The sequence below is a fragment of the Microplitis mediator genome, chromosome 11 (assembly GCF_029852145.1).
Source record: "Microplitis mediator isolate UGA2020A chromosome 11, iyMicMedi2.1, whole genome shotgun sequence".
NCBI lineage: Eukaryota > Metazoa > Arthropoda > Insecta > Hymenoptera > Braconidae > Microplitis > Microplitis mediator.
This window is the reverse complement of record NC_079979.1, coordinates 887574-898247: the sequence shown is the minus strand read 5'-3', so window position 1 is coordinate 898247 and position 10674 is coordinate 887574. Positions and strand designations below refer to the sequence as shown.

Below are 10674 nucleotides of genomic sequence, written 5' to 3'. Positions count from 1 at the left end.
TACGGTGGGTTTACCGTAATTTACCGTAATTTGGGTCCGTTAGGGTAGTGATATTTTGAAGCTCCCCGAGCTTGAAAACAGCGGGAAGTTTTGGGGTTCAGCAAGAAATGCATTGAAATAAACTTCATATTTTTTCGAAACAATTGATTTATATTCAACCAAAAATTATTACAGAATTTTGTTTATGAATTTATTGAAATTAATTATAATAATAATAAACAAAGTTGAAATGATTATAAACTAATATATAGTCAAAGAAAAATATAATTATTATATAATTAATCGGATTTAGTTGGTATATCAATAACAATATTTTCATCGAAATCATTTTTATATTTGTCTAAATCATCTTGTGACATTTCACTACCGAAAAAATCATAAAAATCGTACCCACGTATTTTAAAACCCAAAAAACCTCCATAACCTTTCTTTCTTCGGTAAATAAATTCCAATCCACTGAGCGGTGCTTTTAGATCTGATAATGCTACCGGCTGTAAATCAATATAAGGAATAGTGTGTTGGGCCATGTCTAATCCATAACCAGTAGCTCGTATTTTAAGTGCTTCATTGGGATATGAATATTGCACATTTTCACTTGTTGCTTTTACGGGATCATCCAATTTCAACAAACTTAAAAGACGTCTGTAATTAGCAAAAATGTAAATTATAATTTTTTACAATAGGAGCTAGTGTACAATCCCTCCCTAACGGACCCAAATTACGGTAAATTACGGTGAACCCACCTTAAATTACGGTAATCCACCGTAAAATACCGATTTACCGTAAATTACGGTGGATTTTCCGTAATTTACGGTGGAATTACCGTAAAATACGGAAACACGGTAATTCACCGTAAATTACGGTAATTCGGTAATCCACCCGAATTTTTTTACGGTAGATTTATCGTATTCGGCGGTAAATTTACGGTATACCCGCCGTAATTTACGGTAATCCACCGTAAAGTACCGATTTACCGTAAATTACGGTGGATTTTCCGTAATTTACGGTGGATTTACCGTAAAATACGGAAATACAGTAATCCACCGTAAATTACGGTAATACGATAATCCACCCGAATTTTTTTACGGTAGATTTATCGTATTCGACGGTAAATTTACGGTATACCCGCCGTTATTTACGGTAATCCACCGTAAAGTACCGATTTACCGTAATTTGATGTTACCTCTTTCTATCGTATTCACTTGAACGTCTTGGTGTATTTTGCCAATTTATCCATTCTATATCGAAATCAGCATCCTCGTCATCCAAATCAATGGGATCTTCTAGTTTACCAGTTTTGTAATCAAACGGCCAAGAAAGAATTTCTAATTCAACAGCTTCTGCTCGTTTATTATAAGCAAAAGTAACTTCAACAATTATTTCACCCTTTGGTGTTTTTAATTGATCGATATTTATTGTTCTGCTATCATGGGTAATAAATTTAAAATCTTCCTCATTGACTAATATTTTTTTAATTTTTTTATTATTATTCTTTATGACAAAGCCGCCACTGTCCTCTGAATTATAAGAAAATCGGGGTAATTTTTTCCACGTTGATGTCCCTGGTACTATTTCACCATAAGGTCCTAATTTACTTTGCTCAATTTGAATATGGAATACTTCATTTTTTTCCACGAAACTTACTCCAGTAACTACCCTAGTGTGAAACATAAAAACATGTTTAAAAAAAATTCAATTATGATAAATCCGAAACCCACCCTAGCGGATCCGAATTACAGTAAATACAGAGATTTACTGTAATTTACGGTGCCTAGCAGAATTACCGTAAATGACGGTAATTTACCGTAAATTACGGTAATCTACGGCAAATTACGGCAATCTACGGCAAATTACGGTAAATTGCCGTAATTTACCGTAATTTGACGGCACCTAGCAGAATTACCATAAGTTACGGTAATTTACCATAAATTACGGTAATTTACCATAAATTACGGTAATTTACCATAAATTACGGTAATTTACCATAAATTGTGGTAATTTACCATAAATTGCGGTAATTTACCGTAAATTGCGGTAATTTACCGTAATTTTACGGCGACTATCGGAATTGCCGTAAATTACGGTAATTTACCGTAATTTACGGCGCCTAGCAGAATTACCGTAAATTACGGCAATTTACCGTATATTACCGTAATTTACCGTATATTACCGTAATTTACCGTAGATTACCGTAATTTACGGTAATTCTGCTAGGCACCGTAAAATTACGGTAAATTACGGCAATTTACGGTAAATTACCGCAATTTACGGTAATTCTGCTAGGCACCGTAAATTACGGTAAATGACGGTAAATCACTGTATTTACCGTAATTCGGATCCGCTAGGGCACGAAACATTTTCTATGACAAGCTGCTAATCAAGGCACTAATCACAATAATCTTTCGATAGATAAAACATAGACTTGCTCAATATGCACACAAGACAATTTTGTAGCAGTCTTGTACTATTCTAACGAAAGTATCTTGCGAAGGACCCCTAGTTGTCCATTTCTTTATATATCTATTAATTTGTCACAAGACATTAATGCAAGATTCGCAGACAAGATACCGTCACCCAGATTTTTTTTAAAAGGGAGGACTTGGAATCTATAACTTAATCGTAGTGTCTGCAATAGAGTGTCTCAAAAAATCAACTCTTTTTTTTTCTTGAAGAACATTGAAAAATCGACAGAGTATCTCTAGACAAAGACCCTGTTAAAATATGAGACCTTAATATTAATATTTAAAGCTGGCGATTCACGATTTTCTATTTTCCTTTTAAATAACATGGGAAAAAAAAAATTTTAATTTTGGAATTTTATACCTCGGCGATGGCTTATTGAACAGATAAGTTCAGGATATAATTTTGTAGGGAATTGAACGCTCTACAAAAAAAGTCTCTTATCATTTTTTGATAAATCCATCTGTTCAAAAGTTATTGGAGCTCGAAGTCAAGTTAGAGTAAATTTCGAGATCTTTTTACTTTTCCGGCGAAACTTTCGGACTTATCATAAAATGTTATGAGATCTTTTTTATAGACAATTTTGTTTCCTACAAATTATCATTGATAAATTTTTTTTCAAATTCTGCATTTTTTTCTAGTTATTTCCATTTTAATGCCAAGCTCCTAAAAAAGTAGTGTTCTGATCGATTTTAAGAACTTGACATTAAAATAAAAATAACTAGAGAACAATGCGAAATTCGAAAAAAATTTATCAATGATAATTTGTAGGAAATAAAATTGTCTACAAAAAAGATCTCATGACATTTTATGATAAGTCCGAGAGTTTCGCCGGAAAAGTAAAAAGATCTCGAAATTTACTCTAACTTAACTTCGAGTTCCAATAACTTTTGAACAGATGGATTTATCAAAAAATGATAAGAGACTTTTTTTGTAGAGCGTTCAATTCCCTACAAAAATATATCCTGAACTTATCTGTTTAATAAGCCATCGCCGAGGTATAAAATTCCAAAATTAAAATTTTTTTTTTCCCATGTTATTTAAATGGAAAATAGAAAATCGTGAATCGCCAGTTTTAAATATTAATATTAAGGTCTCATATTTTAACAGGGTCTTTGTCTAGAGATACTCTGCCGATTTTTCAATGTTCTTCAAGAAAAAAAAAGAGTCGATTTTTTGAGACACTCTAGTCTGCAATAATATCCATAATTAGGGGAGGGTGGGGCAGAGCGGCCCCCCTAAGCCAATTATTATTTTTTGTGGCTTTCAACCATAAGATCACTTTACTTTTGTCCTATTTCGAACAAATTTATGGACATTTTGCCAAAATTCTGAAAATTTTTTTTTTCTTTTGTGGGGCAGAGCGGCCCCCCTTCGAAAAGTGATAAAAAAAATTTTTTTTTTCGTTTTTTTTTTTTTAATTGTTTTCATCATTAAGAATGTATTTCTTTCTCTTGACAACTATTTTTGGTTTTATATTACTCGAAAAAAATTTTTTAAAGCGTAAAAAATCGTTTACTCTCGATTACCTTAATTACTAATTGTTATTTAATAAAAAAAAAATCAATTCTATAATTTTACTTTATTTCAAAAATTTATCAACTAAAAAAAAAAATTTAATTTTTATAAATTTTTAGTGACCAAATTTGCCTCTTACATAAAGAAACGGCCGAAAAATATGAAAAAATAATTTTTTCGGAAGTTTCGGCTGGTCCATTTTGCCCCAGGTGTTATGCGTAGGGCTAGAAATGTGGAATTATAATAATTTTTTTTTAATTTGACGATAAAAATATGAAAAAATCACTTTTTCAAAATTTTGGGCTTGTCCATTTTGCCCCAAATGTCATGCGTAGGGGTAAAAATGCGCAAACATATCGGATTTATAGTAATTAATCGAAAAAAAAAAAATTTTTTTTTTGGTCAAAATTTCAGGGGGGCCGCTCTGCCCCACCCTCCCCTATATAAAGAAATGGACAACTAGTGTGCTGGTGACCAGATTTGGGCAAATTGCTATATAAGACATGTTGAAATTATTTACATATTATTTTCAATGTCTGCATATTGTGGTATCAAACTAATTGTCCTAATAGCAGTAGACTTGCCATCTTGTTCAGCGCAAGTACACGAGCAAGTATAACAAGTATCCCTCGATTTAGTAATTTCGTCTATGACAACTTTCTTTCCCTCACACGAATCCGCAGATTCGCCTAGTATTTTCCTGTTGTAGTCAAGAAGCTCTGCCCACTGAAACCGTCTATCAGACTTTTTATTCTGTAAATTAATACGTCTGATTATTAGATCTATTGTTAACTAAAAGTAAAAGTTAAAATTACCAGTTCACAGGCGTACGTCCTCCCGATGTGAGCACAATCATAAAGTATCCCATTGCAACGCTTTTCATGACAATGTGTTATGTATTCTTCATACCTATCATAATAACCGTAACATTTATCGATACGAGAAAAATCGAGACCATCGCATGATGTTGAACACCTACCATCACCTGCACTTGTGTGTTGATCATTGACAATAACCCCTTGAAATAGACCCAAAAATTCCGAAAATGTTTTTCCTGAAAAAATTTTTGCAAGTAGTAGAGGAGACCGGGGAAAAGAGGGGCACCTGGGAAAAAATGATCAGACCTGACCATGCCTGTTCATGTATGATCAGGCCTGAAATTAGACCTGATCATGCCTGTTCATGTATGATTAGGCCTGATCATTCCTGTCCATGCCTGTTCATGTCTGTTCATGTCTGAAGCGTTGAATACACTCAGGCCTGATCATGCCTGTTCATACCTGTCCATGCCTGTTCATGCCTGGTCATGTCTGAAGCGTTAAATACGCTCATGCCTAATCATACCTGTCCATACCTGGTCATGTCTGTTCATGCCTGTTCATGTCTGAAGCGTTAAATACGCTCAGGCCTGATCATACCTGTCCATGCCTGTTCATGCCTGGTCATATATGTTCATGTCTGTTCATGGCTGTTCATGTCTGCTCATAGATCTAAAATTTTGTTGACCAAGAATCTATCACGTATAAGATTTTTATTACTTGAAGTTCATACGAAACTTACTTTTCAACTAAATCTCTTAGGTCAGTGGGTAGCGAGTTACACTTTCGAGCGCAAGGTCCACGGTTCAAATCCTGCATACGCCCGAATTTTTTATTTTTTTTATTTTTATAGCAATAATTATATACATGTATAATTGAATATAGTTATACATAATTATATATAATTATATAGGGCCATTTTTTATATATAATTTTTTTACCCGGATGGGCATGAACAGACATGAACATACCTGATCAGACCTGAACATGTCTGATCAGGCCTGGTCAGGCATGGTCATTTTTCATGTCTGATCAGGCCTAAAGACTCATTCCTGTTCATGTCTGATCAGGTCTGATCATTTTTTCCCGGGCAGGGCGGTCCCCCTAAGCTGATTATTATTTTTTGTGGCTCTCAACCATCAGATCACTTTACTTTTATTCTATTTCGAACAAAGTTATGAACATTTTGCTGAAACTCTGAAAAGAATTTTTTTTTTCTTTTTTTAACTTCCCGCTAAGAAAATCGACGATTTTCGAAAAATTGGGAAGTTATTGTTTTCTCCCCGATTTGCGAAAATCGAAATTTCATCAGATGTCGACGTTCTGAGGTCCTAGGAAGCTATTCTGACTATTTTCAGTATGATGTCCGAGTGTCTGTATGTATATATATTAGGGCGTTTCAAAAAAAACAAAAATTTTTTTTTAACTTCCCGCTAAGAAAATTGTAAATTTTCAAAAATTCGGGAAGTTATTGGTTTCGGTCCGATTTACGAAAATCGAATTTCCATCAGATGTCGACGTTTCGAGGTCCTAGGAAGCTATCCTGACTAATTTCACGATGATGTCCGTATGTATGTGTGTACGTTCGTACGTACGTATGTATGTATGTAAATATTCATAACTCTTGAACGGATGAACCGATTTTGATCGTTGAGGTGTCATTCGACGCGGCTTGTTAATGTCTTGAAGCCGTAAAAATTTGAACTTAATCGGTAGGGTGCGTTCAGAGATATTTCAAAAATAAAATTTTTTCGAAAATGTTTTATTTGGATAACTTTTAATTTGCTCGATGAATTGATTCCAAAATCTAATCAGCTCTAAAACTCTATAAGCCGCGTCGAATGTCACCTCAACCATCAAAATCGGTTCATTCGTTCAAGAGAAACCGTTGACGAAAGAATTCAAAAAAAAATTTTTCCTTGGTTTTTTTGAAATTTCTCAAAAACGGCTAAATAAATCAATTTCAAAATTTGATCAGCTTCAGAACTTGATAATACGCGTCGATTGCCACCTCGAACATCAAAATCGGTTAATTCGTTCGCGAGATATCGTGGGAGAAGGAAATGCTAAAAAATGGTTTTTTACAAAACAATGGCATACAATAGTATTTGCGAGCTCGAAAAGCTCGAAAATGTATTCACAATAATGTTTTCGAGCTCAACGAGCTCGAAAACAGCGGGAAGTTTTGGGGCTGGCCCGCAGGGTCAACTGACAGACCGATTTTTTTTTTAAGTAATTTACATAAAGAAAAATTATATTTTACATGTTTATTGGATACAAAAGAAGAAAAAAAATTTTTAATAGTTTTTATCATAAAACAAACGTCATTAATATTTTTCAACTGACAATTGATTTTTGAAAAAGTTTATCAAAAAAAATTCAAAGTAACGCTTAATTATATTTACAGAAGTGATTTTGGAATCTTTAAAAACCATTTAAAATATAAAATTTTTTTTTATCAAATTTTGGGGGTACCCCGTTTTGCCTACCCTACCCCCTTTTGCCCCTCCTTCCCCTATATGGAATCATACCGCAGAGTATTGCTGTAAAATGCTGTAAAATCTCGAATATTTTGGATTAGTACCGTAAACTACCGGATTTTTCAGTATAATTTTGTAAAATACAGATTTTTGCGGTGCATGGCCGTAGAATACTTTACAAAATGGCGCCGAAATTGATCTGAATACCATAAGTTGCCGTAAGTTGAAGTACTTGTCGCAATTAACGATAGATTTCAATAATTTCGCGAAGCTTTCGGTAATTTACCATAACTTTGATCCATTAGGGTCATAAATAAATTTTTTTTCAATATTTGCTTACCACGAATATGTTTAGGTGGATCACAGCGACGTAACAAATCTGTAGTTTCTTTGAACCCACTTTGCGTTGCTAAAATATATTCTTCTGAATGTAAAATAGCGCGTGCTGTAGTTTTATCAACGTCATCCGATGACTTGAGACTCAAAATAAATCCTCTGAGCTCAGATAGAACAACTGCTTGATGTAATTTACGTAGTCTAAATTGTTCATAACGTTTCATTTCACATAATTCTGGACGTTCATCCTGTAAACAATTCAATAATTGAACAAAAAAAATCATAATAATAAATTTTGAATTTGACTATTTCGGAAAAAATACTTCAGCAACGCGAGTGGGAAAATTATCTCCATCATTCCCTACATAAATTTCGTACAGCTGACTAAGAGTCTCAGGCAAATCGCTCAGTTCATTTTTGTCATGATCTGTTAAGTCTTTGGTCCCAAATTGTTCCCAAGCTTTATCAATTTTTCCAATCAGTCCTTTTAGTTCCTCATAATCTTCATCCGTTACATTCAAATGCGGAGTTTCTGTAAAATATTTATTAATTATCTTGGCATAATTTTTCTCATTATCAATTTTCAATTGATCCAATTGTTGACCGGATGTTTCATCCGAAGAACTCTCGGTAACGAATGATATTATTTCATCGATATAGTCTAATGAATGCAAGTCAAACGCTTTTGGCATTGAAATTGATGAGCAAATAACCAAAATACCAAATAAATACATGTCGTCTTTATTGAATATTTTTACTGCAAAGTAACAATAATTCACAATTCAAACTGACCGATTCTATGAATATCACCTTCATTTTAAAGGTTTTTTTCTTTGGTAATAATAATTGACCAATTAATTTTATCATTTCAATGGCGATTATTTATGAACGTATACGTGTTAAACAGAAACTAGTTTACTTGTACTATCTTTACGATAACTTATAATTGAGCGCTAGACGAATATGTAAAAAAAATTTTTTACATATTGAATATGACAAAAAAATTGAAAATGTCATTATATAAATTCATTATTCAAATTTAGACTGTTTTTATCATTATTTTCGAACGGATTAATCAATTCATTAATTTGATTAATATCGATAAAAAATAAATACTTTTGACTCAAGTATTTTTTTTCATAATGTAGATCTGACAACGTCGCTTCGAACAGCTGTTCACGTTGATCTAGCTGGAAAGGGTTATGTCGTTCTCATGTCCCGATGAATAAAGATTTTATACAATTGTATAAAATTATATACAAAAAATGGCCCGATCCAATTGTATACAACTATATAGAAATTGTATACAATTCTATACAAATTGTATACAAGTTTATATAATTATATACAATTCTATATAATTGCAATATGTAAAATTGTATATAATTATATAGAATTGTATACACCCGTATGAAAAAGCAATATATGAGCTTCGGTATAATTCAAAATATATGATAAATTATATGGAATTATAAGAAGTCATATATGGAGCCATATACAAAATTTTGCCGAAATATTATATGATTTTATAATTTGCAACATATATATCGGTAATATATTTTTTTTACATGCTAACTTATAAATATTGCTTATAATATTTTATACTATACTTTAAGTTATATGATAAGATATATGATTTAGTTATATGACTGACATATAATATTTATACATGTAAATATATAATTATATAAATATATGTTCACATATATTTGTATAAATGTATGTAAATATATATTTATATAGATATATGTTCATATATATTTGCACAAATATAAAACTAGAGATTTCAAGAGCTGTAAAATGCTTTTTTTTTAATCTCGATACGATTATTTTTCATGAAGTTACAGTCTTGCAAAAATCACTAAAATTTCTAAAATTTTTTTGTTCCTTTAATTTTTGGTATGAGTGTATTTTTTAAATTATTTATGTATAATAATATCGAAATTATTATAATATTGAAATTATAAGTTTATATATTAAACGAGAATATAATTTGAGATGTAATATCAAATGTATACAATATACATATATAATTACATATAATTACATATATTATAAATTATATGGATTATAATAATATTGAAATTATAAATTAATTTATAAGATGAAACATATATTTTACGTTATAAATTAATATATAAAGCGGACATATAATTTTTGATACAATATCACATGTATATAATTACATATATTATAAATGATATGGATTATTATAATATTAAACGTATAAATTATTATATATGATAAATCATATATTAATCAATATTATTTATTTTGCCGCCATATATGTTCAGTTATTTACCATATATTTTTTTATATATTATCGAGAGTATATGTTTTTTTCATACGGGCAATTTGTATAGAATTGCATACAATTTCTATCCAAATGGTATACAATTGGATCGGGCCATTTTTTCTATCGAATTATATATAGTCTATATATAATTATATATAGTCCATATATAATTGATATATAATTCTATACAATTGTATAAAATCTTTTTTCATCGGGACGTTTTAAATGAATATTTTTAATTTCATATTTTCTGATATTTTAAACATCTTTCTAACTTGAAAATAAATGATGTTATTGTTGATCCGCACGTATAAAGCTATAAAGCTTATAATATCAACCTTTGTTTCTAATTAATTTATTTTTTTATTTATTTCAAAGTCGCATAAACATCAAAGGTCATGAGCGACTTCAGTAATATACAAGAGTTACATTTTACATAATTTAAGAATTAGATCTTATTGAGCAATTTTAGGTTTCTTAACAGATTCAAAACTGTAATCTGGTTTTTTTTGTCATTTAAACATTCTGTTATTTCCGTTACTCTAACGGACCCAAATTACGGTAAATTACGGTAAACCCACCGTAAATTACGGTAATCCGGTAATTCGGTAATCCACCCGAATTTTTTACGGTAGATTTATCGTATTCGACGGTAAATTTACGGTATTACCGCCGTAATTTACGATAATCCACCGCAATTTACGGTAATCCACCGAAAAGTGCCGATTTACCGTAAATTACGGTGAATTTACCGTAATTTACTGTG

At 31.3% G+C, this 10674-nt stretch overlaps 1 protein-coding gene across 1 annotated transcript; it reads right to left on the bottom strand.

The window, feature by feature from the left end:
* Positions 1-222: 222 nt before the first annotated feature.
* LOC130677610 (uncharacterized) lies at positions 223-8410 on the bottom strand. Its single transcript, XM_057484454.1, has 6 exons — positions 7936-8410; positions 7617-7860; positions 4794-5032; positions 4499-4731; positions 1184-1657; positions 223-642 (listed from the first exon to the last, which is right to left on the bottom strand). The coding sequence occupies exons 1-6, from the start codon at positions 8344-8346 to the stop codon at positions 279-281; spliced, it is 1965 nt and encodes a 654-aa protein (XP_057340437.1). The 5' UTR covers positions 8347-8410; the 3' UTR covers positions 223-278.
* Between the last annotated feature and the right edge of the window lie 2264 nt (positions 8411-10674).

What these genes read in the sequence shown, in the direction of transcription:
- LOC130677610 (XM_057484454.1), bottom strand. Translation starts at nt 8,346, where the DNA reads ATGTATTTATTTGGTATTTTGGTTATTTGCTCATCAATTTCAATGCCA. An exon ending in TCCACCTAAACATATTCGTG is followed by an intron (nt 5,033 to 7,616) that starts GTAAGCAAATAT and finishes AAATTTTTTCAG; the next exon opens with GAAAAACATTTTCGGAATTT. An exon ending in GCAGACATTGAAAATAATAT is followed by an intron (nt 1,658 to 4,498) that starts GTAAATAATTTC and finishes GTTTCACACTAG; the next exon opens with GGTAGTTACTGGAGTAAGTT.